We start from the raw sequence: 27537 nt of genomic DNA, 5'->3' as shown, positions 1-27537 counted from the left end.
GGTTGGATAGAATCTCTTGGAATTGAGGAAATTGAAATCCAATTCCATTATTTTTCCATGTTTGGTTCAAATTTTTCAAGGGAGTTAGAATCCCTCGTGGCTTCAACTTTCCATCAAAAGAGGAAAAGTGAATTCCATCCATTATTGGATGGAATTCAATTCCCTTGTTGGAGGGAATTGAAATTTGATCATACTACCCTCATCAATCTTTTGGAAACTTATTCATATATTGAATAAAAATATTTTTTTATTATTTTGGGTCGGGTCGGGTTTCTAATTCATATATTCGGGTCGGGTTGGGTTAAACTTTATTTTGGTCGGGTCGGGTAGGATTTTTTAAGTGTGATATTCGGGTCAGGTCGAGTTCGGATTTAGGGTGAAAAATACCTGACCCGAAAATATATATAATTTTACCTTATATATTTAGGAACAATTACAATAATACCCCTCTATATATATATTTTTTTTCAATTAAGTTACTGTTTTTATTGAATAAAAATATTTTTTTATTATTTCGGGTCGGGTCGGATTTCTAATTCATATATTCGGGTCGGGTCGGGTGAAACTTTATTTGTTCGGGTCGGGTCAGATTTTTTAAGTGTGATATTCGGGTCGGGTCGGGTCAGGTTTTTTAAGTGTGATATTCGGGTCGGGTCGGATTTTTTAAAGTGTGATATTCAGGTCGGGTCGGGTTCTGGTTTAGGGTGAAAAAAATCGAACCGACCCGAAAAAAATATATAATTTTACCTTATATATTTAGGAATAATTACAATAATACCCCTCTATATATAATTTTTTCAATTAAGTCAATGTTTTTATTGAATAAAAATAATTTTTTTATTATTTTGTGTCGTGTTAGGTCAGGTTTCTAATTCATATATTGAATAAAAATAGTTTTTGGTATTTTTTTGTAACTAATTAACATACTCCGATTGAAATGTATCGAAATATTGCTCTATCTTTTGGTAACTTATTAACATATTTCGATTGCGATGATTTTAACTTAGAATGTTTATTAGCATGAATTTTATAATTTATTGAAATGAATAATTAATCAATAAAATAAAAATTTAATATTTTTTAATTTTTTATAATATATTATTACATGTAAGTTGTAAAATAAACTAAACTAAAACAAAACAATAATAAGAACAATTCTATCATTTTACATTACTGAAATCAAATTCAATTTACATGACTAAACAGAATATGAAATTAGATTTCAATTCCATTTTCTGCGAATCAAACAGAATATGAAATTAGATTCTAATTCCTTCATAGATTCTAATTCCTTCACAGATTCTAATTCCCTTATAAATATTCTAACGAACCAAACGTCACCTTATTATTGATGAGTCTAGTTAAAAATGGTTGAGTGGTCCCTTCAATAAGAGATAAAATACCTTTTATATTATTTATTTATTTATTTTATAGGAACTCCAGACGTTAAAAAATGACGGGTTGTAATGCAAGTAGTTGGTGGCCCTTGGCCCTACTCTTTTGATATAGGTGGCCCTTGGCCCTACTCTTTTGGTATAGGTGGCCCTTGATTCTGATGGATATGGGTCCATCTGAATTTTTTATGCCATTGCAAACATATAAAACTTTTATCTTGTTTGAAGAAGCAAAGGTATGGAGTTGAAGCAATTGTCAACTATCAAATCATCAAATAGCTGTAGATTTACCCTGGTTTTAGTTTTAGCTGTAGTTTGAGCACTAAAGACATGTTCATCCACACTTAGTTGTAAAATATTTAACACATAAATAAACAAAATAGCAGTAAAAGACTAGAGATGGAAAAGTACAGGCATCAAGCAACTAATGTCGGTGGCTAATAAAGAAAGAAAGAAAGAAAGAAACAGGTCAAATTTGGCCAGGATAATGTTTGTACAGTCACATAGATGCTTTACTGATGAGTCCACTCATCTTGCCTTTTTAACCATAAAAAAAATAACGCAAAAGATATAAAATTTTACTAACTATTACGCTAAATGATAGAGAAAAGAACAAAGTATAAAGGATTTTGATGATAAATGGTTAACTAATTATCTTTCCTGCTAAAAGTGCACTCCAACTGTATCCAGAACATAAACCCTTTTCCACTACCAGACAAATACTCGGAGGCTGCCACCTTTCGTTGTTTTTTTTACCATTCTTTAAAAATCAGGCAAAAAAGGCAGCTCCGATGAAGACTATGTTCTCGAACCTCGACTTCAAAACTTCATTACATGACTACAACATAAAACGAGGAAAAGTGGATAAAAGCAAAAAGGTTACACAAAACATGATAAATGCAGAATGAAGATATGATGATTTGGTCTGTGGAACTGTTGATGAAATGTTGGGAAATTCATTCATTCCTACTCCAGGAAACCTGTTTTTGTCAAAACTGCATTCCTTACTTTGCTGAGGTCCCTGCCTTTAAGCGTCCTTCCAATACCTTCACAAACCGAGAATGAAGAAATCTGACTCCTCGCAAGCTTCTTAGCTAGCCATTCATGTGGAGGGACCATATCATCATTATCTTCGTCATAAAACATGCCATCACCACCATTATCATCAACCCATGTCCCTTTCCTTGATGATGAATCCATATTTCCATGCTTGCCATATATCTTGGACCAATCAGGGATGTTCAATGGAGCCGATGATTGCTTAGCAATCTTGGTTTCATGCTTTGCTGATGAGCTGCTGCCGTTGCTAACCCTTGGGATCCTTCTTGGTGCGCTTTGGAGCCGCCATGCAGAGGAAGAACTCGAGGAGTAGCCCCTAGGTTTCCTCGGTGTGGGGCTTGAATCTTCCTCTTCCCCATCATAAGACCACATTTCTTCTTCATTGAAATCTCCATGCCAGTCTGCCATGACTTCGTTTCTAGAAAAAAAAAAGGAGAAAGAAAAAAAAAAGATTCAATATTTGAATGTTAAGAAGAAGAAAAAAAGTCAGAGTGCATATAAATACAAGGAGGAGGGATATTTATTTATTCAGTTTCATGATGTTTTGTGTTGCTTTGCAACTAGATAAATCGGAGTTTATTTCTTGGGAACAAAAAAGGAGAGAAAGAAGAAAGAGAATAATAACAGGAACCTAGCTTGCCTTTGTTTCAATAGCCTCCAAAAATAACCCAGAGTTTTTTTTTTTTTTTTTTGAAAAGAAAATATTAATAACCCAGGGCTTTTCAAAGATCACAAATGGGTACTTTTTGCTTAACCCCAAAACCCAACCAGAGGAGAGAAGAGAAGCTGTGGGAATACTTCCAAAGAAGATCACAGGTTTCAAGACCCTCAAAATAGTACCCTACAAATAACGGAGGAAGAAAAAGACGATTTCATCTCTCATTTTCCCCAGCTTTTATGCCCTGTGGTCTATTATATTTCCAGTCGGATCAAATAAGAAAGTTTAGAAACAAACCATTAGTTGACACTATTCCATAAATTTACCTCCAATTTCCAATGGTTTCTGTAAAGGTGGTTTGGGTATGGCAGGTGGCACCCACAGAAAAAGAAGAATAGAGGTAGGTATGCACTACAGAGGCATTGAACAAATCCAGGAAGCAAGGCTTATCTCAGAGCATATTTACCAACTATGGAAACTAGTCACTTTTGAGAGGGAAGAGATATCTTTGGTATGGGATTTTTGTTATTGGTTTACAGGAACTGAGTGTGGATTTACAAATATTTGGAAATCAATGAAAAGACTGGGCTGTAATTGGAAAAAAGGTGGAAGAGGAGGATTTCACTGACCAACTTCACTGATTTCCGTAACCTTATCCTCAACTTACACCAGTATCTTAACTCATTCAGCTTTAGCACAGATAATAATAAAAGCTATGTGAAGTGTGACGGTATGGAAACTTGAGGCAGATTTTGGTTTCTAGGTGAGGGTGCTTATGGAGTAAAAGCATTTGGTTGGGCGATGGTTGCATTGATAAACGTGGTGGCCTTTGTTTTTGTTGATCTCAGTATTATGATCATCAATTTTTAACTGTGACTCATCCCTTTAATATAATCACTGCTTCATTCTTCGATGCTTCCCTGGGTTTTGGGGATATGTTTTTTTTTTGAAGTGAGGTTTTGGGGATATGTGAATGTGAGTGGCAGGGCTCTTATTGACTCAAATCAGGATCTATAATGTTGGACAATGACCAAAGAGAGATGGTTGAGGATAAGGAAAAGTAAAGCTTTTTTACCATCTCTTCTGAGTTTCTTGGTAATTCAATTACTTCTCAACTTCTCATTGAATCAAATAAACATAATTCATGTTGGATAGGTATTAATGTCCCCTTGAAAAACCTATACTAATTGACAAAAGAAATGATAATAACCAAATTTAACCCATTTCAAATGCTTTCTCTCTTAATCCTATACCACAGACATCAAATAACTAAAATCAATATACACTTTCACTAACCTGTTATAATGTTCAGCATTAAAATCATATATCTTAACTTGTATTATATTTTTTTTGAAGAAAATATAATATATATTGCTTTAGCCTGAGATGGCATCATCCACTACAAGATGTAAAATGCTAGTAATAGAATCATAATAAATAAACAAAGGCAAGCTAAGATTAAGAGCCGAAACAGCTCGTGTGTGCCGCCATTTTCGCCAATCACCGGATTCCACGAATGGTAAGTTGAGGTTGGCATGCTGAGCTTGAACAGTGATCCAAAATGAGTGGACCCTTTTTTTTACTTTATTTTATCATTTCATCGGCGTAATTAACAACAGTCAAGAATTTGTAGCTCCGGAGAATGATACATATTTCTTTTTTCCCTAAAGTTTTGAAGAGAGGCTATTGCTTTATGATACACAAAAATAGATGGAACGATTTTAAGTGCTAAAACCATGGCAGTAAAAGATAGGTATGACTAAACAATGTACAAAAGCTATAGGAGATGGTAATAATCAGGCGTCTTTGCTTCATCGGCGTCTAATATTTCTTTGCCGCATGGTACAGCTCCATGTAATCAAGCGCAGGTCGGTTCCAAGACCAGTCTTGCTCCATCACCCTCTTACACAATGAGTAAAACCAGTCCCGGCCATCGTACCAAGCAGAGATTGCCCTAGATTATAATTAAATGATTCAGTAATAAAATGTAAAAACTCAAATCAATCATATATATTTAAAAACATAGATGATAGGTGAACAAACTTAGGAAGAAAGGTTGTTCTCCATATTATTTCCCGTTGATAGTTTACAACATTAAAGAAAATAATTAGTACAAAATAGGAAATGATCCCTAAAAATCAGTAACTTAAGATTAGTGTCTATAAGGTAAACTCATAGAAATAAGGTCAAGATTTTGTCCTTAATTTTAGGAATTCCAACACTCCCCCCTAAAGTTAGAGTGTAGATGTTTATCAAACCCAACTTGCCGATAAGATCCTCAAATAGGCCTTTATTCAAGCTCTTAGTTAATAAGTCTGCAACTTGTTTAGTAGAAAAGTAGGTTATGCACACTTCTCTTGAGTTGATTCTTTCTTTGATAAAATAACATCTATTTCCACATGTTTGGTGCGATCGTGGTGAACTAGATTATGTGCTATACTGACAGCTGCTTGGTTGTCACAATACATCTTCATAGGTCTGATATATGGCACTTTTAGTTCCCATTAGTCGTCGTATCCAAATTCCTTTGCATATACCATGTGATAACGCTTGATACTCGGCCTCTGCACTATTACGAGCTATAACAGATTGCTTTTTACTTTTCCATGTCACAAGGTTACCCCATACATAGCTACAGTAGTCACTTGTAGAGTGTATCATTTACTGAACTTGCCCAATTTGCATCAGTATAGATCTCCACATATTGGCTGGCTGTTTTCTTGAAGTGTAGACCTTTACCAGGAGTCTCTTTCAAGTACCTTAACATTTTGTACGCAACTTTTAAGTGTTTCTCCCTCGGAGCGTGCATGTATTGATTGATGACACTTACACCAAAAGCTATATCAAGATGAGTGTGTGATAAGCAGATGAGTTTTCCTTCTAGCCGTTGATATCTCCCCGTCTACTTCTTCTCCATCCTCATCAGTCCCTAACTTCAAATTAAACACCATAGGAGTCTCAACTGACTTGCAACCCATCATGCTAGTTTCCAATAGTAAATCAAGAACATATTTCCTTTGGGAAACAGAAATACCTGTTTGAGACTTTGCTAGTTCCATTCCAAGAAAGTATTTGAGATTTCCCAAGTCCTTAAGCTCGAATTTTGTGCTAAGGAACTCTTTTAGATTTCTAATTTCACTTGAATCATCTCCTGTTAGGATTATATCGTCAACATAAACGATAAGAATAGAGCATTTTCCCTCTCCCGAGTGTTTGTAAAACATAGTGTGGTCCGCTTGTCTTTAAATATAACTCCTGCTGTTCTAACCATGCCTTTAGGGATTGTTTCAGCCCATATAAGGACTTCTTCAATTTACACACTCCACCCTTACTTTCTTCAAACCCGAGTGGAAAGTTCATATATACTTCCTCGTTTAATTCACCATTGAGGAATGTGTTTTTTTACATCCAATAGAGTCAAGGGCCAATCAAGGTTGACAACAAGAGATAGAAGGACACGAATGGTATTTAGTTTGGCAACTAGAGCAAATGTCTTGTCGTAGTCAAGACCATAGGTTTGGGTGAAACCCTTTGCCACAAGCTGAGCTTTTTGCCAATCGATTCTGCCATCAGGTTTAAATTTTGTGGTGAAGATCCATTTGCATCCTACTATTTTTTTCCTTTAGGCAGTTCCGAGACTTCCTACGTTCCATTGCTTTTGAGAGCATTCATATCTTCCATCACAGCTTGTCTCCACTCGGTTGATTCAAGTGCTTATTTTACATTCCTTGGAGTCTCTACATGATCAACATTCGTCGCAAAAGCCTTTTAGGACTTAAATAGATTTCCATAGGATACAAACTGAGAAATAGGATGTTGTGTGCAGCTTCTTGTACCTTTTCGAACTACAATTGGAAGATCAATGGATGATGAAGCAGGGGAGACCTCTGGTACTGAACAATCCTCGATTGGGGATGGAATTGGCAGTGTTGTGTCTGTTTCAGGAGAATAACGACACTGAGAGTATACAAGAAGTTCAGGAGCTTGTTGTTGCTGTTTTTCTTATTCAAGGAACTGCTGCTTTTTGGTGGGAATGTTACTATTGGGAAGGGTAGTATTAATTTCCTGATGCTGTGAGGAAAGAATGTCTAAATCGGGAATTATGAGAGCACCATGGTTGTTAGGTTTTTTTTGTAATAGCAATGATGGGAGTAGAATCATGGGGTATAATAAAGAGGGTATTAAGAGTCTCATCTCCATTGAGGGTCTCCCTTCTGAAGATGAGATGTTGTAAAATAAGATTCGGTTTCAAATAAGGTGACATCCCAAGAGACAAACATGTGATGCAAAGTTGGTGAATAGCATTTGTAGCCCTCTTGTGTGGGAGAATAGCCAATGAAGACACATGTATGGGCTCAAGGATCAAATTTAGATTGATTTGGTTGATGATTATGGACAAAGGCTTTGCAACCGAATATTTTGGCTAGAAGGTATGAACTCGAAATATGGGAAAGGCCTTTTGTAGGGTATTTAGAGGTGTTTGGAGGTTTAGGACTTTGGATGGTATTCGATTTATTAAATAACATGTAGTGAGAACTGCCTCTCCCCACAAGTATTTTGGACATTCATGGTAAACATTATGGCTCGAACAACGACTAGGAGGTGTCGATTTTTTCTCTAGGAAATTCTGTTTTGTTGTGGTGTATCATGATAAGAGCTTTGGTGTATAATGTCTTGGTCAGAAAGGTATAGGCTTAAAACAGATTTGAAGTATTCTTTCCTATTATAAATGTGGAGTGAATGTATGATAGAGTTAAATTGAGTTTGAATCATGGAATAAAAACTTTGGAATATTTTAGGTGTCTCGGATTTTTCCTTGAGGAGATAGACCCAATAGACTCTAGTGTGGTCATTAATAAAGGTTATAAACCACCTAGCTCCCGTAACATTTTTCACTTGGCTAGCTCCCCATAGGCCACTGTGTATCAAGGAGAACAATTGGGATTGGATATAGGGCTTTAATGGGTATGGTACACGGGTATGCTTTGATAATTGACAAATTTTACACTTCAATGAACTAGTGTTTTTATTTCGAAATAACATAGGAAGCAATTTCTTCAAATAAAAGAAGTTTGGATGACCTAACCTACAGTGTCATAACATAATAGTGTCCTGATTTGAACCCGATAGAGCCAATCCTCCTTGTACATTGTCTTTATTAATGTTAATTCCATACATAGAGTCCATCATCAACCTTAGCAGTGTCAATCATCTTTCCCGATTTATGTTCCTGTACCACACAACCAATAGCAGAAAATTCAAGAAGCACATACTCATCTTTAGTAAGCTTACTAATTGAAAGTAAGTTGCAAGATAATTTTGGAACATGTAGGACTTTCTCGAGTGAGAAATTCTTAGTAAGTTGTACTGCTCCAACTCCAGCAACGGTGAATAAGATCCATTTTCTATTTGGACTCGAGATTGGTTGTAACAAGGGGTGTCAGTGTGAAACAAGGTGGACCTGTCATGTGATCGGAGACACCAGAATCGAGAATCCAAGAGGGTCGGTTATTAGATTCAAAGGTAATATTGAGGGTAGTACCTTGAGTGGCTAAAGATCTATGAGCAGTAGATGTACCAAGCATCTTATGGAGAGTCTCGAGTTAAGACTTGGTTAGGTGAACATCTAGGTCAGCATCAGTAGTAGTAGATGAAGTGCTAGAGGATAATAAAATCGCCTTGTTGTCCTTTTGATTTTTTGTGTTTCCAGGATAATCATGAAGCTTGAAACACTTTTCTCTTGTGTGACCAACGCGGTTACAGTTACTACACCATGGTCGGGTTGGCTCTAAATCACTTCCCGCTCAAGTTTTCTGGGATTGTGGACCCTTGGAGATAAGAGTTGAAGTTTTAGCAGGATGGTGACCAAGAGTGGTCACAGGTTTAGGTTCATTCACATCCCCCATAATGAGTCGACGACGATTTTCTTCTCTTCAAACTTCTGCAAATGCTTCACCAATGGCTGGTAGAGAAGTTCTACCCAAAATACGTCCACGGACTTCATCCAACTCTCGGTTCAACCCTGCTAGGAACTCATAGAGTCGTTCCTTGTTGAGGTGTGTTATAAACTTGTAGTGTTCCAAGCCTTCACTCCAATCTTCCTCATAATACATATCAAGTTCCTACAACAGGATCTTCAAATTGTTGTAGTAATGGGTTACTTAGAGTGTCCCCTGTCGGATATCCTTTAATTTGAGTTGATCTCAAATAATTGAGAAGCGTTTCCCATATCAGAGTAGTTCTCCTTTACTGCATCCCACATGTCTTTTGCAGTCTTGAATAGAAGATAAGTACGACTTATGTGGCTTTCCATTGAGTTGATCAACCAAGCAATTACAATTGAGTTGTTGAGCTCCCATGTAGCATAAGTAGGATCTGCTATGGTTGGTCGTGGGATTTCTCCATTGATGTACCTTAGTTTGTCACGACCTCAAATCCCCATGAGAACCGATTGAGACTATTGTAAGAAGTTCTTTCCATCTAGACAGTGATTGGTGATTATAAGGGAGGAATTAAGGTCACCTTGAGTGGTTACCTTATTGATATTCTGAGTTACTTGTGAAGTCTCATATTCGGATAGAATTTCGTCACCCATGGAGGAAGGCTGAACAAGAGGGATTTTTAAGGTGAGAGATCAGAGTCGAAAAAACAGGATTAAAAGAATCCTAAAACCCTGATACCATGAACAAATTTAGGAAGAAAGGTTGCTCTCCATATTATTTTCTGTTGATAGTTTACAGCTTTCAAGAAAAAGAATTAGTACAAAATAGGAAATGATCCCTAAAAATTAGTAACTTAAGATTAGTGTCTATAAGGTAAACTCCTAGAAATAAGGTAAAGATTTTGAACTTAATTTTATGAATTCCAACGATAGGAATGAGTGTGAGCAGGAGGAAAGGAGAACAAATGCAGCAAATGCTATGTCGTCCGGAAACTAAATGACAACGAAGAATGGATGAAAAAGTGCACCGAACCTACAACAGTGCTGAGAAACTCACCTATTGAGGGCATAATCGACTCCACCACTATCAGCTCCATCGAAATTAAACCCATTGGGTTCAAGACCTTGTGCTTCAGCTCTAGCTTTATCGTTGTCCACGTCGAATACAGTATCATACAGTCCTTGAAACAAAGTTATGGAAACACAACGTCAGCACACTTTGAGATGATCTAACTTCCAAGAACAAAGGCTAAATAAGATTCATGTAAAATAAAGTCTCCATTTTTCATCCAGGAAAAACCAAAAATCAATGAAAATCAGACACAATTTGTAAAACATAAGAAATATCTTGATGTATGTAATTCATAATGAATGTGAACTTCAATGCCCTCCGTAACAGTTCATCCACATATCAACACATCTCCGTAATTAAGTCGTTAGAATAATATCGTTCAGAGGTATCAAAATTACGGACTTAAGATGAGCATGCACCTCCTGTTTTACGAACAACTGGTATGGAGCCATATCTCATTGCTGTCAGTTGCGTCAGTCCACAAGGCTCAAAAATAGAGGGAACCAGAATGAAATCAGCACCAGCATATATCTGTAAAAATAGTCAAATAAAAAAAATAAAGAACAGATCAAAACAGCTTGGATCATATCGCAAAGCAAAATATCAGTATGTTGCTTCATAGAATAAAAATAAATGATAAACTTTGATGGTGCAAACCAAGTGAGAAAGAGGTTCATCGTAGGTCAGAACAAGGCGAGCCCGATCCCCATGAGTTGAATGCAGCTGATTGGCCAAATTCACAAAATCATTTTGGATACGAGGATCAGGAGCTGAGCCAAGCAATACAACCTGCCATCAAAAACTTAATCATGCACTTATTAAGATGCATCAAGTAATATATTGTCAAGGAAAATAATAACCAAGGAAATCCTTGGGAGTATCACATCAATGTCACTGCTGAGAAGCTCAGACTGACACAGACCAAATACTGTGTAATCCTACAAGTTCATGATGGAGATGCTGGTGGAAGGAATGGAACCTGTCCATTGCTTTCTAAGGTGTGCCAAATTGCATGCTTGATAAGATGGATTCCTTTCTGGTGAGTTAAACGAGAAATAATTCCAACCACAGGAAGATCAGATTTCTTCAAACCAAGCCTTTGCTGCAAGGCTTCCTTGGCAACTCTTTTGCCTTCAACAACATTTTCTGAAGTGTAAGGTATCTGGAACAACCAGCATCTCACCTTAAGAAAAATAATAATTGAAAAAATAGGACAAAAGCATAAAAAAAAAAGCTCTGGCGGTTAATTGACACTCTTTCGTTGAATAGCATTAATTGCTAAGGTTGATTTAGAATATCGTATCAACAAAATTATTGTCTAGTTATATCATCAAGGCAGCAGATCATTGCATCCCTAAAATATAACTTTAAATGAGAGAAAAAGAAAAGGCTCGAAATTTCTAATAGAAAAAAGAAGATGAAAGTCTCGCGGTTCGTCTATTTAAATACGAATCGAGGAAAGAGATACAGATGCATAACAGTTCCTTGTTTTATTCATTTAAGGGTTGAGGAAAAGCTCATATGAGATTTATTTATTTATTAATTATATCTACTTACAGGAAGGAACTTATTGTTGTACGGATCCCACATATCTAAGTCAATTCCATTTAATATTCCATGGAACTTGTGAAGATTAGGAGAAACTGCAGGATTTCCGGTAACCTCCTTTGCGTAGGTGTGCGATACCTGCAAAATGTGAATATCACCAAGACACCAACATAGTAACATGAAAGGCAAAAGACCATTAAATATATTTCTGAGATACCATAGCATGAATTAATACAATGTAAAATAGAAAATTATAATTCAAATGGATTGGAAGCACCAGAAAAATGGTTATTACAGATGTATCACTAGCTCAGTATATTCTAAATCTAGTGAATTATACTCTAATCACCTTTACAAAAACATTTCAATTTCAATGAGAAAAATAAAGACTACAAAACTTATATTTGGCAAAAAGATAAAATTCCTGGACCACTTAGTGGTTAGTTTATATCTCTTCAAATGAAAATGGAGAAAGCTAATGCCTACCGGTATGTTGGTGCTCCGAGGACATGGTCCGAAATTAACCACACTATATACCTTTAATTTAAAGCATTTACTTTAGATAAAGAGAAACTAGGCAACCGAAAGAACCCAACTATAGTAAAAGATTCATGTGTAATTGATCATAAATACACTATATATAAGAATATATCTATACATGTATAGAGCTACAACATTAAGTAAACTACATTAGCTATAAGAAAATTTAGGCACATACAGTTGTAGCCTTGTCTGCATATTGCATAGCTTTAGCAATGAAGTGTGCTCCAAATTCAAGGTTATGTATGGTGAAAACAACCCGTGTTTTGCTAAGACCATAATGCATGTAATGGTCCTTAAATAGCCATGCAACTGGGGCACTTGACCAGTCATGGCAATGAATGATATCCTGTCGAGGGTTAAGTAGAGTAAAATGGTTATTCAAGAAAGACAATATTTTAAGAGAGTGATGTACACATAGTATTCTTCTATGAATGAATTGTAGGGCCTATAAAGCTGGGAAAAAAAAAAGATTGGTTTTGATAATTGCTAAAAAGTACTGCCATGCATGTAGGTGGTTTACACTACATACTGCCAGGTATGTGCATTTAACTAGTTAAGCAGAACGCCATCAAAAGGTTGGCCCAGTGGCAGGAAACTTGTGCGGGATTAGAGCTTTCAAAGTTCAAACCCGCGCATCCTCACTCCATCACCAGAGTATGAAATGTACAAAAAAGAAAATATTTATGCATAACTATAAGTTGAATTTGAACTTACAGGCTGAAGTCCACCTTGGTGTAGAAACTCGAGAGCAGCATGACAAAAGAAGCCAAACCTCTCTGCATCATTATTGCAACCATAAACACATCCTTTCCAGACAAATCTGCAGGCAACAATACACCAAAGCATTCTTATGGTTGTAGTTTGTTTATTAAAATGAAACATTTTAATTCTTGAAGGTGCACAGGAATTATTAAAATTACCCATTCTGTGGCTCCAGAAAGTAAACTGAAAGGCTTTCTACTTCACCAAACCAAACTTTAATTTCAGTGTCACCCCAGAAATAGCTTTTTTGGTAATGTAAGTCCTTCACCTGCATCATAAACATCCATTTGACAGATATGGAATTATTAAAAGACAACTTTGATAAAAATGATAAGCGATGAATGATTTTCCCCCCTTTTCTGATTATTAAGATATGAATTACTATGAGAAGCAGATAAAATGATACAAAACATATTTGTAAGTAGCAACAATTTTGTTTAAAAGAAAATCAAATAAGAGAGGTGCAGGCAACAATTTCACACTGATATCTTATTAAAGGAAAAGTACACCTCAGCCAAATGCATCAATTGCTAACACAACGTGCAAGCGTACAATCAACATGCCAAGTAAGCAAGAATTAAAACAAAAAATGTTCACAATTTAAGAAAATTCAGGCAGTATCTCCAGCAAAAACGATCAAGAAGGAAAAAATCTTGATTTCGTAACAGCAATGAAGCTTACATGGCTTAGGTTCAAGCAGTCATACTTTGGAAGAATGATGTTCACATTGTGGTTTAAATCTTGAACCGCACGAGAGAGACTAGTAACAACATCACCAAGACCTCCAACCTGCAAAGTTATTGAGGGAAGCAACTGAGATTTTTAGTATAGATATGACCACAAATGGAGATTAATTCTCTACAAAATTCACATATATGAAATGCTCTACCAAATTCAGTTATATGACATATATTAGGGGGGAAAAGCCCAGATATCTGCATTTTCCTATTTCAGCAAGAGGTGCAGCATCCTCTCCCCCTAATTGGCTCATTTCCGAATTACTTTTCACTACTGCATATCGTGATGTGGGTAAGAAGAAAAGCCAAAATAATCAAAAGAAATAAGGCTGAACAAACAAGTAGAAAAGAAGAAGAAACTCAAGAACAACTTAGGGTTAAGGTAACTTATAATCCTAGCCATCCAAAAAGAAATAAGACTGAACAAAAAAGTAGAAAAGAAGAAGAAACTCAAGAACAACTTAGGGTTAAGGTAACTTATAATCCTAGCCATCCAAAATATATCTAATATTTAATAAAACTGAAATAAATAAATCAAATCATCTTAAAGAATTTTCTCTTCATCAGGAGAAAGAAGAATTTGAACGAAATCATACCATCTTTGCAATGGGGGCCATCTCAACAGCAATATGCACAATGTGCATAGGTGGCTCTTTCACAATTCCTCCCAAAACAGGTATATGGTAATCCATACCATCTTTGTTGTCAAAAATTCCACCATCTTCCCTCTCAGAGAATACAAAGTCCATCATATAAGCATCCAATGGAACCTTGACTGAAAAGACACAAAGTTTAAGCTTCAAAAGGCAATAACCTCCAATGTGCAGGCACTTCAAAAACTAGTTGTGGTGAAGATAAAGACAAGCTTCATTCCCCGTGTTAATTGGAGAAATCTATAACTGGAATTGAAAGCAGATCTGTATAATTCAGAATACCAAGAAGGTTGACTGCATTTACCAATTGCTTTTGCATGAGAACTATTATCTGCCGGCAACATCCTCTTAGGTGGTAAAAGACCCATACGGTGAGTCCAACGATTAAATGAACATCTGAACCATACTTCTTGTTTTCCACTAAGTATTGTGTTAGCAGGATTGTAAAAAACTGTAACAGTGCTTCCTGCATGAACATCAAGAGGCTCGGTATAAACTATATGTTTTTGCGAAAGCAGAAATCTCTTCAATGTTCTTTCCTTCATTTCAGCTTTCAAACGTGCTGTTTTTTCAGCCTAAGACAAGAGAAGAAAACAAAAATAAATCAGTAAAGACAACCGAGATAAATGAATAAAATAAATAAACCTTTTATCTTTTTTCTCCTACTGGAAGTGTAGTGCGCAAGAAAAGTCATATCAATCGTTGAATATGCACAAATGCGTTTCCAGTAGCAACCTTTGTATTCTGACACTTGTTAAAGATTTGCATTCTTGTCAGATTTCTCTCTCTGCCATCATAGTCATTGAAAAATAATCTTAATCTTTCACAACAATGTTTTTAAATTTGACTACCCTAACCTTTCTGCATCTTGCCATGAAAAATAAATCTTTAATATAATGATATTTGAATATTCACTGTGTTCTATACTTCTGAAATTGACTATTACCACTCATAATATCGTTAATGGAAACTAACCTTGGCAAGTATGGCCTCCTCTCTTAGTTTCCTCTCTGCTTGAAGCTTTCTAAATATGTGGTGTTCTTCCTCAACCCAGAACAGCTCTTCAGGAATGTTTTTGGGGACAACAGCACGGAAATCTTGATGATTGTTGTTATCATATATAGTGGCAACTTTTGGTGGTCCATCAGCAAATACCCAATCTAACACGAGGGCTCGATCAGGTATAACAACTGCAGAACAATTCAATCTCGATCATATAATAAACAGCCCAGAAATGTCCCTCTAATTACAAAGTATGATCCCAGTCAACAATGCAGCAAGTTCATCAGTGACTAACAAAACAACTACATTTTAAAAGGGAAAATATGGTTCTCTAGCCAACCAAATGAAGACATTAAAGAAATCCAATATAGAAGCAGCAAGCTTCATGTGATATAATGTAAACAAAAATCCTCAAGCAATCAAGCAAGCATGTTCATGGCCATAACAATCACTTTTTTCCTGAAAGCATAGATATCCAATATCTTCTACATCAAGCAACATTCCACAGCTTTTTTTTTTATAAATACAGGAGAAAGTGTCCAGAATAAAATATAGCAAATGTGGAGATTGATTCTAAATTTTAGACTTATAGGAGATCATCTTAATATCATACACAAAGTACTAACTACAAATTAAACAGAAGATAAACTGTCAAACATACCTTCTGCATACCACCAGTCACCACCCTCTTTCTCTGATCTGACAAGCTTTTCAACAATTGTCAATCCATCACTCCAATTATTACGCCCTCCATGAATCCAAAGTTCAATGGCATGAGCAAGAGGGCCTGAAGTTTTGTTATAATATAATTTGACCTTGTCTGCCCCTTTGAAATTGTCAGTCTTTATGAACCAAGCGTTATCAACCGATCTTGCAGCCCTTTTCATCAATTGTTCCAATATTTCTCGCCTCTTTTTAGTCTCCACCTTTGCATGTGCTCTGTCTGCTTCTTTAGCTGCCTTCTCTGCTTCTATTCTTACTTGCTCTTCTTCTTGCCTTTTTTTCTCTTCTTGCTCTTTTGCAAGTTTCTCTAGTTCCCTTCTTTTCTCCTCAAGCAAGAAATCTTCAAATGCAAACTCATCCATTCCACCCTCCACAGTTATGCAGAAATCTTTTTTATCATTATTGTCGTATAAATTCTGCCCATTAAAGAACACAAAATCCATCTTGTAAGCTTCCTTCGGAACATGAATCTGGCAAGACCACCAATCCGCTTTGAGATGAGTCTTATTCAACCTTTTAGTGACGGATCTCCATCTCCAGTTATTGAAGGCTCCCATGATTAGAATATCTGGCTCATCATTTAAAGGGGATAAACTCCTATTAAAGAACACTTCTATGTCTCCTTCTGGTTTTACAAACTGAGGATAAACGAAAATTTTGTTCCCCTTCAAAAAGTTCTCTTCCGCAATCACCTCAATTTCCTGTTTACGCAAATTTTCTTCCATCTCCAACTTCAGTTTTGCTGAAACATCTTCAATTATTTTTTCATTAGGCTCGATACTTTCATCCTTTACAATAACATTGTCATCAATTTTTGTATCATCAATATGCTTTCCTTCAGTCACAGTGTCCTCAGTTATCATACCATCCAACTGATTTCCTTTAATAACAGTGTCATCAGTTATCATACCATCCAAATCCTTCTCTTCAGCAATAGTGTCACCAGTTATTGTGCCATCCAATTGCTTTCCTTCAGATGTTAGATCTTTTGATGTACTCGGAGTATTATTTTCCAAAATTACTTCTTTCTTATGTAACCCCGTGACATCTTCAACAATCTTACTTACATTTCCACTTTCTGCATTCAAGTTGATTTCAGAAACAGCCAACTCCTTGCCTGTTGATGTTACATCCTCTTTTGGCTCTTCCTTTTCACCTTCATCTACCTTATTCTTCCAAGAGAGCTCAACAGTCGATTCTTCGTCAACTTTTGATTCAATTTCTGTCTTGGTAGGCTCTGCAGGCTCTCTCAATGTCGTAATGCTTGAGTCCTCCTCCTCATCATCATCATCACCACCATTCTTTTGATCCCTATTCTTGTCACTCGTTCCTGCTTGTGTTTTCGGGGTAAAGCCCTTAGGAGATGAACGGGAAGACAATCTTCTACGTCTCCTCTTTGAGAAATCTATATAAAACCCCAATTTTCAATTAAAAAATATCGAAGATCGATAATTGAAAAATGTTAATTCAAAACCATAGCACATAACTTAGCGACAACTAACCTGCAGCACCAGCAATAACTCTATGTGAAACGCTTCTGGCAAGGCACTCACTACGCCACGGAGTGAACTGAAATCAACAATCAATATTAAAGTAAGCATACAACATCAAAGCGATCCCCCAATACAGTTCCATTTAAAATTATATACAACAGACATAAGACCACCAGAACCAGTTGTACTATGAAAAAGAAATGAGATTCCTACGGGTAACAATAATAAACTGAAAATAGAGTGCTCAGCTAAAAATAATGGCGAAAACAAGGATTTTGTAAATGAAACAAAATATAAATGCAAAAACCCAACATAGTGAACAAAACCACAAAAGATGAATAATCAGTACCACTTATCATCTCAATTAAGGAAAGAAGCCAACGAACAGATACAGCCGAAGACCCAAACTTCGTAATCAAAATCAAACCCAGCATGCAAAACAATAAAAAAAATAGATAGATAGTTTACAAGTAGAGTTGTCGCAAAAGGCGAGGAATTGATCTTGAAACAGTCGGTCTTGTGGTCAAGAAGAGGTTTGTATCTCAATGGTCTTTGCAATTGCAAAGACACTTCCATGGATAAATTGTTAGAACACAAAATAAGATGTTTGCAGTTGAACTTTCGCTTCTATGGAAATACTTTGCTTCATTGATTCATTCAATAATTTTGATCCCTCTCAAATCTCAACTACCGTTCACGTCCAGAATATAATTCTAGAAATCCTAAATTCCAAATTGTACAGAAACAGAAGAGAAGATGGAAGTGAACAAACTGATGATAAAACCCAGCATCAGAATCTCAACCATAAAAAGACTGTAGTTTTAAAATGTTTCGAAATCTATAATATCAAAAACATTGTAAGAGCTGATGACCGTCAAGTAGGGGATCATTAGTTAATCCAACGATCGTAAATGATTTGTAAAGGATCGATGACAGCCAAACTTGGATTATTAGTTCACCCATAGGTCGGATATAAGGATCTGAAATGTCTGTTCTGACAAGTGTGGTTGTAGAGAAGAATAGCCCATGGAATTGTCTACGGAAAGACGGATTAATATACGGCTAACATATGGTGTTACCGGATACATTAAAAGATATTTGATAAAGTCGGTTTAGCACTATCGGAAATATCGAGTAATAATAATGTAATAGGTGGAAATCATGAAGAAATATTAAAAAATTTGGCAACCAGCAAACTTAGCTTGTCGGTTTGTGTCGATATTTTATAAAAATATATTGATCCATAACAATATAACAAGTAAAAAAAATGACAAAACCGGTCTATAAATGACAAAACAGGTAAATCGCTACCGGATATATTGAAAGTGTCGATACTTTATAAAAATGTATTTATCCATAATAATATAACAGGTAAAAAAATGACAAAACCGGTCTATAAATGACAAAACAGGTAAAGCGCTACCGGATATATTGAAAGTGTCAATACTTTATAAAAATGTATTGATCCATAACAATATAACAGGTAAAAAATGACAAAATCGGTCTATAAATGACAAAACAGGTAAAGCGCTACCATATATATTGAAAGTGTTAATATTTTATAAAAATGTATCAATCCATAACAATAAAACAGATAAAAATTGACAAAACCGGTCTATAAATAACAAAACAGGTAAAACACTACCAGATATGTTGATAGTGACGATACTTTATTATAAGTATCGACACTTTTGGAATTTAAAAGAAAATAAGTTATAGCGCCAATAAAGTGTCGATACTTTATAAAAATGTATCGATCCATAACAATATAACAAGTAAAAATATGACAAAATCGATCTCGAAATGACAAAACCGATAGTAAAAAAGTGTGCTTATGTGATCATTTTTATTTCGGAATTTTTATTTTTTAATACAAAAAATTAGATATTTTAAGTAAAACCCAGTAAGAAAATAACAAAAACTTTACAGTAACAAAAGAATAACATTGGGAAACCCACCATGTTATCAGTTTCTCAAAGAACAAAAACCCAGAAACAACCATCTCTCAACGCAAACTTATGATATACTCTTATTATCTCCATAGGATAAAGTTAGGTCAATTTTAGTTTCTTAAAGAATAAACTTATGATTGAAGAACTCAAACTGGTGCACGCATAAGTGTCGATGCATTTATGAAAAATCGATTCAAAAAACATCAAAATCGATAATTATTATGTAACAGGTAAATTTACAATGTAACTAGTAAAAATATACTGGTTAATTAACAAATAGGTTTACATTATGTATCGACACTTTTTAAATATGTGTCGATACTTTTTTTCCAAAATGAAAACACAACGAGGTGCACGCATAAAGTGTCAATACATTTAAAATTATATCAATCCCAAAAACATCAAAACCGATAATTATAATGTAATAGGTAAATTTGCAATGTTATCGGTTTAAATATACTTGTTTAGTTAGAAAATATGTCAATATAAACGTTATCTATTACATTATATAAGCACTATCTAATATATTATTATACTTGATAATATTTTCAATTAAATGATATAACATAACTGATTTAAATTTTAACCAATTACTTATTTAACAATTCACGTCATTTTTAATTATTTTTCAAGCGTCGCACAGCAGAATCACCCATAGCCCACGACAGATGATGTCATAAAGATCTGTGAATATTTCGGAAGTACTAATCCTACGAACATACCGAGTGAGGTGTGGGTTCTCAATATGGTAAAGAATGAGTGGAGGCTACTAAATTGTACTGGCACTGCTTTTCCTCCCAGGTAATTATATCTTCTTGTTCCACCTATACACTTGTGTTCATTGGGCTAAATATATACGTGTTAAATATGTTACATCAATCGTATAAAGAAATTTCTTATTTAAAAACTGTAAAATTTTTGATTCTTTTTATAATTTCAAATTAAATATAAATATTAAACTAATAATTTCATTACAATCGTAATTCAATACGAATACTTTAAAACTGAAATCAATTGAAAACTATAATTTAGTAATTCGATATTGTGTAGTACTCTGACAACCCTTTTAACATTACCATATTTCAGCAGTAATAATTATTATTTTACAACTCATGCATCAAAATACTAATAACAGAGCCTCTAACATATTTATAATACACATGCCACTATGAAATATAAAATACCAAAAGTGATGTCCTTACTGATTTTGATGGTAATTGATTCTGAAAAGGTGATGTAGAAAAAAAAACTCCCTATTCGACAACTTTTTCTTTTTATTTTTCTACGCGTAAAACAATCACATGCTAAATATTTCGTACTTAATGAGGTAACAAATAATATAAGTAAAATAAATAAAATATTTAACAAATAAAATATATCATATTATATAAAAATATTATTAAAATAAAAGCATGTATATAATTTATATCAAATCAGATGCTCATAAATAAACAATATTACAAAAGTTCTATAAATCAATTGTACTAAGTCATTTCGGGTTTATACTTTTTTATTTAGATCATATAAACGCTCACTGTATTTTTATGAGAATATATGGTACGCGAGTCAGATAACGAGTGTGCGCTTAATATACAGATTTAATGTCAATAATCGATAGCACTTTTAGTGCTAAACAGAAATATATGTACTGTAGAACATAATATCACTATACTAAATCAATACAAATATGATCATTCATGCCGTCAAAACATCATGAATATCATAATGCACATATAATACCAGACAGATGTACACAAATATACATTGATTAGATAACATACATCACTCCACCTCATGGTATATCATTGTACCATTAATTATCAATCTCATACAATGACCTTTATTCTAAATCAAATACTAATTTGCATATAAAAACAATTGAGATAATCGAATATAAAACTATTTCCATAAAAAATAATTTTTGGTCAGTTTATACCCAAAAATATATTTAGATGCTATGAAATAAAGCAATAATATGTATATTCAAAATGCGATTTAAAAATATTTCTTTTCATATCGGTTGAGCTTGACTTATTCGTAAGTCGTCCTCATATTATTTTTAATAAAAAGTTAGTTGCACTCACGTGTTACCTCACTAACTTTAACACTACGATCACTTCACTTTCGGATTTTATCCCTTTTTTAACTCATTTGGAGCTTGATTTCGATCACAATCTACACACTATCATTTTCCCCAACAAATGCACGATTTAAAAATATTTATTTTCATACCAGTTGAGGTTGACTCATCGCAAGTCGTCATCGTATTATTTTTTAATATAAAAAGTTAGTTGCGCTCACTTGTTGCCTCACTAGCTTTAACACTACGATCAATTCACTCTCGGATTTTTCCCTTTTCTTTTAACTCACTTGGAGTTTGATTTCGATCACAATCTACACGTCACCATTTTCTCTGACAAATCCAATTTAAATCACTAATTAGTACTTTTGATAATAATATAATAAACTCAAATTTGAATAAAATTCTAAAATAATTGCCATGAACATATATTTTATACTAATTTTCCTTCATTAATTGAAACTAAATTTAACTCCATTCAAATAGGCTTCCAAATCCCCTAAACTATCATTTATCACAACAAATCACCTAACTCTTTAAAATTTTACCTTTGGCCACTATTCAACATTTATAAAAAAATCAATTCCAACTTTTCCAAAAACATTCAATATGGTCCCTTGATATTCCACTCAACTTCAATAATATTATCACAACCAACCATTTTCTCAATATTCTCAACTGAATGCATTAACTTTACAAAATAATCATTTCACCACTAACTTTCCAACTTCGTACTTCAACTCATACTTTTGCATTCCATCACTAATTGTTTTTCAATACTTTTAAATTAAACTTAAATCTTATCCATTTTCCAAATTAACCCAATTCCACACACTAACAATAATTTCCAGCATTGTATCTCAACTTTCAAAAGCTTACATTTTAATCTTTTAAATTCCCAAACCTTGCCAAGTGGTCCCTAACAACTCAACCAAGATCCAATTAATCCAAATCATCATTTCAAACATACAAAAACCATTCTAATACTCAATCTAACCTAAAGAAAATTTTTATAAAATTTTCCAATAACTTCTCTCTATAGCCAAAAATCACATAATAGTCCCCTAATTGTCTCCAATTTGATTTCAAGCTCAAATCATCATCCAACATTCATTTCCAATTAATTCCAACCATTCTAAATCAATTACATATCAACATAACCCAAATTCAATTTTTTATCAATTAAATCCCTTAGTGGTCGAAACTTACAACTAGGTCCCTTTACTTGTTTCAAATCAATTTTCATGTCTGATCCCGCTTCCACAACACACCTAAAATTTTAATTCAATCTTATTTCAATCAAATTCAACTTCTCCATCATCCACCATAAATACTCATTTTCACATTTCAACATGAAACAATGCAATACTTATACCGATTTGTAGAGAATTTAGTGGAGATGATTTTCTTATTTTAGAACTCAGTCCTAAATCTCACTAAAATGTATCAAAAATGAAAAAGAAAAATTTATCTACCTTAGCTATGGTGTTTCGTCCAGCTGGTGGAGAAAGAGAAAATTTTTAAGAGATTTCCTTCAAAATATCTCTTAACTTTACCTTAAAAGCTCGTTTAAAATGAATAAAAAATTTATTTTATCCCCAAAGTAAAAATTACCCTTAATGAATCCTTTTATTTACCTCCATGCCATCCTTTTACCTCCAATTTAATAAATATAAAAATCATATTTAACAATATCCCTTTTTGCCCTTCCAAATTTCCAAAAAATTAATTTAATCACTAAATTGCACTATTCCACTTTATTGTGTAAATTTCACCAAATTTCACTTATTAAAATTATCATTATAATTTTCTAACCCAAAACTACCTTCATTCAAATTTTTTTGTAAGCTTTCAATTCTATTCGTTTATCCTAATATTATACCGAATCTTATCATTTAATAGACTTTTATACAAACTCCAAATCAAAATTATGATTCCCAAAGAAATTATTATTCTTGGGGAAAACTATTCCTTTATGGAATTTTTCTCGTTTTTTTTCAAATTTCTACTTTAATTACCAAACTTTCAAAATTTATATTTTGATCACTTACTGAAATTTTTGGGTATTACAATATATGTGATAAAAATGAAAAATCCTTCCAACATGCTATGAAGGTGTATTAATGTCCTTTTCTATTCTTATTTTTTCCCATCTTGGCCCCGCATCTCATTTTATTTTAGCTCGTAATTTGTAGTCTTTATGTGTCTTGCACAAACATCAGCATGCAGCAACAGATGTAGGATCAAAAATTATGCCTTTGGTGGTCTTAATAATGATAGAATTTCTTATCGTTGCATGTTCTTGATACCAATACATAGCAATGGGAAGAATTCGTGGCACATGGTGAATGGCCATGTGCTCGTTATTCTCGCTCGATGGTGGCATATGGATCAAGTTATTCATGTTTGGAAGGTATTATGGAGAGGCTCTTGGGGACTTGTACAGTTTTGATATTCTAACAATAGTAACATGTTCATGGAAAGTAGAAAAGGTAAGAGGAAGAAGCCCACATTCCAGGTTCTCCCACTCCATGTTTGTCTATAACTATTATATTAGAATAATTGGAGGTTGTTCTGTTAGACAACATTGTCAAGCATTGACATTACTAGATATGCAAAGCCTAGTCTGGAAGCATGTGACAGTTCAATGGATAAAGAACTGTTCGTGCGTTGCACATCTAATATTGTTCATTACAATCTCATTATGATTGGGGTGGAGCATCTTTCTATGCATTTGTAACCAAGTTTAGCGAGCCTATGAAAATCAATTTGCTTCCTTTATTATCTCTAGATTATCATAACAATTCTCCGAGAAGTGGAGAAAATCAAGTTAATAAGCAAGAGGAGTGTGCAATGAAAAATGGGCAATTTCTTTTTCAAGCTTTGCATATTGGAATTGGTTCAACTCAATAACCTGAAACATAGAACTTAAATGTTGATAACCAGATAGAACCTACATGTGCTTCCAGATGGCTAGCCTGGGTTGTAAAGCTTGAAAAAATGCAAAATTAGGGGAAAAAATATTGAAGAGTTTGGATGGTCAGATCAAGAAAGAAAAATTTATGTACAAGAGGACAGTTTATTTATCTCTTTCTTTGTCACAGAGAAGTTCTGTACTATATTCTCAGAGGACAAATTTAAAGGTTCAGGTGATCATTATCCATCTAAACCATTTAAGGCCGAAAGTTTTCTCTTAAATGAGATGTCCTCCTCGGTAGCTTTGGACGTTCTAAAGGAATTTACTGGTACCTCCTATGAAGCTGCTAAATGAGGTTGTTCAAAAAAGAAAAGCGTCCAAATCTCCCCTAACAATAATGACTGAAGCTGTTGCCTCTTTGATTAGGCAAAAGGAGTTATTAGAGGAACTTCTAGAGCAGCTACCAAACATGTATGTTTCATTAATAAACTTTGTTTGCTTTATGCCAGTTTCAGTTATGTGAAATTTATTTAGATATTGAGTGGCAGTGGCTTGCTTCTGTTTTCTTTGTGTATTTAGATGTGATATCCTCTCAATATTTTTACTTCTTTTGACTGATTCAGGTGGGAATGACTTGGTGATATTGCTGTGCTCTCGGATTCATCCTTCAAGGACCTTGTATGGGATTCAATTGGAGAGAAGCCTTGGTCCATTGTTGGTGCTTAAGCGTGCGTCACTGCCGTCCGACCAGATCTGCTCGTGATCGTGGTAACACGTGCCTTCGACACGTGCGTGCGCGTTATATCTTCCTTAGCAAAAATACCCTTATGGGAAAAATCTTATCGGTTGAGGAATTCATGGTTGTGGTCGCTCACTCTACCATGAAGTCAGAGTTCAATGTGGTCAAACGAAACCATAGGAAGGCGTTGGATCATTCACTTATCTAAGAGAAGAATTACTTATTAAGCAGCTAATCTCGCAATTGCTCTTATCTCGTTTTTAAAATTTGTTTTTTTTTTTCAAAAGAATTCTTTCGCATTTTGTGGGGAATTTTAGATTTTCTTAGGGACGCTTATCTCACATTGGGATGACATATCTCTTGTGAAGGGTATTTAAAGAGACTCTTTCTCCCCTTCTTGTTGAATGCGGATAAGATACTCTCTCGTGCACGCGCACTGCCACCACCGTCAGTCCAGTTGGGTTGTGGTTGTGGTCGTGATCGTGGTAACACATGTTTTTGACACGTCTGCGCACGTTATATCTTTTTAGAGAAAATACGGAAGAATTTCTTATGTTTATAAAACTGAAATGAGTTTCTTTAAAATATATTTATAAGCTTAATGATATTTTTCAAATCGGTAATTTAATTGCTGTATTTATCCGTTATTAGCAGGCTGACAGATAACAAATCATAATTTAATCTGTTGTAGCTATAACAATTGTTCCTTTCTGGAAAATTGACTGATACGTTTCCATGGTTGAACCTAGACGGTTTTGAGGCTACATTCGAACCTTAATTCGTGTAGACAACAAATTAATTAGAAAATTAAGTAGCCTTACTTTGAGCTGATATAATAGCTGGTTTAACAATTATTTTTTAGCATGAATCTGAACTCATTTTGTGTCCAGGTTCAGCCAGCTATTGATAGAGGAATTACATAATTAATTATGTGATTAATTCAGAAATAAATCAGTGTTTACGATTTATTCCTTTTTACGTTTTTATCCCTTCATTCAGCCTTCAAATAGATATGGTTTAACAATTATCTACGTTTTTACGTAGATATATGGATGAAATATCTTAGATATATTGAATGATAATTCTTTCTATATCTTAGATATATGACTGATAATTCTTTCTATATCTTAGATATATGACTGATAATTCTTTCTTTTCTTTGTTCGAAAATTTGTTGTCTTAGGCTGATTCCGTCTGACCCTGTAAATGATTTTTTTTTCATATCTAGTTTGTTGGACGTTTGATTCTTTTAGAAATATAAAAACTTAAAAATATTTTATTTTTGAAATATATATATTTTTAAAAAACTTAAAAATATTTTATTTTTGAAAAAGACACAAATTTTTTAAATATAAAAAAACTCCCTAAATTTCTTATTCTAGTCCCCTTTACTCCAACCGTCGGTCATCTTAAGCAACATATGTAATTCCCTGAATCCCGGGTTAGAAGTATTGGGCTAACCCGAGATGGGCCTTGGTGTAATTCCTTAGCTTGTAGGAAGCCTTGACCCAAATTGAAGAGGATTTGAGCTTGAGGTAAGCCCAATAGTGAATAAAAACGGTGTTTTTAATATGTAGTTTGAATTAGAGGGACCAAGGAAACAATTTTACCCTTGTTCAAATTAAAGCTGAAAATCATTAAAATTAGGTGATATCACCGTTTGATGAAAGCTTCATCTTTTTCTTCAGTTCCTTGTCATCTTCTTATTCCCGTTTTTCTCCTCCATTGCAAAGTAAAGGTGTGAACTTTATCATTTTCCAGTCCCTAACCTATGTTCTAAAGGTAAGAATCATAACCCTTGCATTTCAAGCTTTAGTTCAAGCTCTCAAACCACCCATGTCACTGTAGTTTTCAAGAACGGGTTTTAGAAGGGATAAAGAAACTAGATGGTTCCAACCCATTTTTTTAGATATTTTTAGCCTTAGGAAGTGTTTTAAACCCCTCCTTAATCCCTAGCAATAGTTAGTAACCCTTGCATTTGGTTTTTTTAGTGCAAGAGGTTGGAGAAGGCTCCAAAGCTAAGGGGAAGGAAAAAATTACTTTAGGATGAATCTTCGACGTTTCTAGCAGTATAGCATCAAAGGTAACTCACTCTTGACTCAACTATACCTTATGTGAGTCATTTAGATGAAATGTAGTAGGTTGTATAAGCTTGAAGCATTCCCATGGTAGATTTCATATTTTAGAGTTATAAACATGTCTAATGCCCTATTTATGCTCCTTTGTATATTCATAAAACATTAATAATGTTTGGGGATCTCACT

General features: G+C 34.3%; 2 protein-coding genes and 1 pseudogene across 2 annotated transcripts; 1 reads left to right on the top strand and 2 right to left on the bottom strand.

The window, feature by feature from the left end:
- Positions 1-2054: 2054 nt before the first annotated feature.
- Positions 2055-2937, bottom strand: LOC120208749. Its single transcript, XM_039207940.1, has one exon. It carries the CDS (start codon positions 2859-2861, stop codon positions 2361-2363), a length of 501 nt encoding a protein of 166 aa, XP_039063871.1. The 5' UTR covers positions 2862-2937; the 3' UTR covers positions 2055-2360.
- Positions 2938-4781: 1844 nt separating this feature from the next.
- On the bottom strand, positions 4782-18338 carry LOC120208748 (starch synthase 3, chloroplastic/amyloplastic-like). The gene is made up of 16 exons (XM_039207939.1): positions 18054-18338; positions 17595-17661; positions 16031-17497; positions 15343-15557; positions 14672-14942; positions 14314-14489; positions 13659-13766; positions 13136-13245; positions 12930-13035; positions 12391-12561; positions 11682-11810; positions 11104-11286; positions 10782-10913; positions 10544-10655; positions 10110-10233; positions 4782-5065 (listed from the first exon to the last, which is right to left on the bottom strand). Exons 1-16 carry the CDS (start codon positions 18159-18161, stop codon positions 4933-4935), a joined length of 3612 nt encoding a protein of 1203 aa, XP_039063870.1. The 5' UTR covers positions 18162-18338; the 3' UTR covers positions 4782-4932.
- Positions 18339-18611: 273 nt separating this feature from the next.
- LOC120208735 lies at positions 18612-25260 on the top strand (annotated as a pseudogene).
- The last annotated feature ends 2277 nt before the right edge of the window (positions 25261-27537 follow it).

This window comes from Hibiscus syriacus, unplaced genomic scaffold, assembly GCF_006381635.1.
Source record: "Hibiscus syriacus cultivar Baekdansim isolate YM2019G1 unplaced genomic scaffold, ASM638163v2 tig00017404_pilon, whole genome shotgun sequence".
In the NCBI taxonomy this organism is placed as follows: domain Eukaryota; kingdom Viridiplantae; phylum Streptophyta; class Magnoliopsida; order Malvales; family Malvaceae; genus Hibiscus; species Hibiscus syriacus.
Note: the sequence above shows the minus strand (reverse complement) of the source record. Positions and strands in the feature narration are given on the sequence as shown.

Excerpts from the sequence above, each read along its gene's own strand:
- LOC120208749 (XM_039207940.1), bottom strand. The coding sequence starts at position 2,861 with ATGGCAGACTGGCATGGAGATTTCAATGAAGAAGAAATGTGGTCTTAT.
- LOC120208748 (XM_039207939.1), bottom strand. The coding sequence starts at position 18,161 with ATGGAAGTGTCTTTGCAATTGCAAAGACCATTGAGATACAAACCTCTT. Across the intron at positions 14,943-15,342 it reads AGGAGGCCATACTTGCCAAG|GCTGAAAAAACAGCACGTTT; the intron begins GTTAGTTTCCAT and ends CTCTTGTCTTAG. Across the intron at positions 10,656-10,781 it reads ATGAACCTCTTTCTCACTTG|ATATATGCTGGTGCTGATTT; the intron begins GTTTGCACCATC and ends CTATTTTTACAG.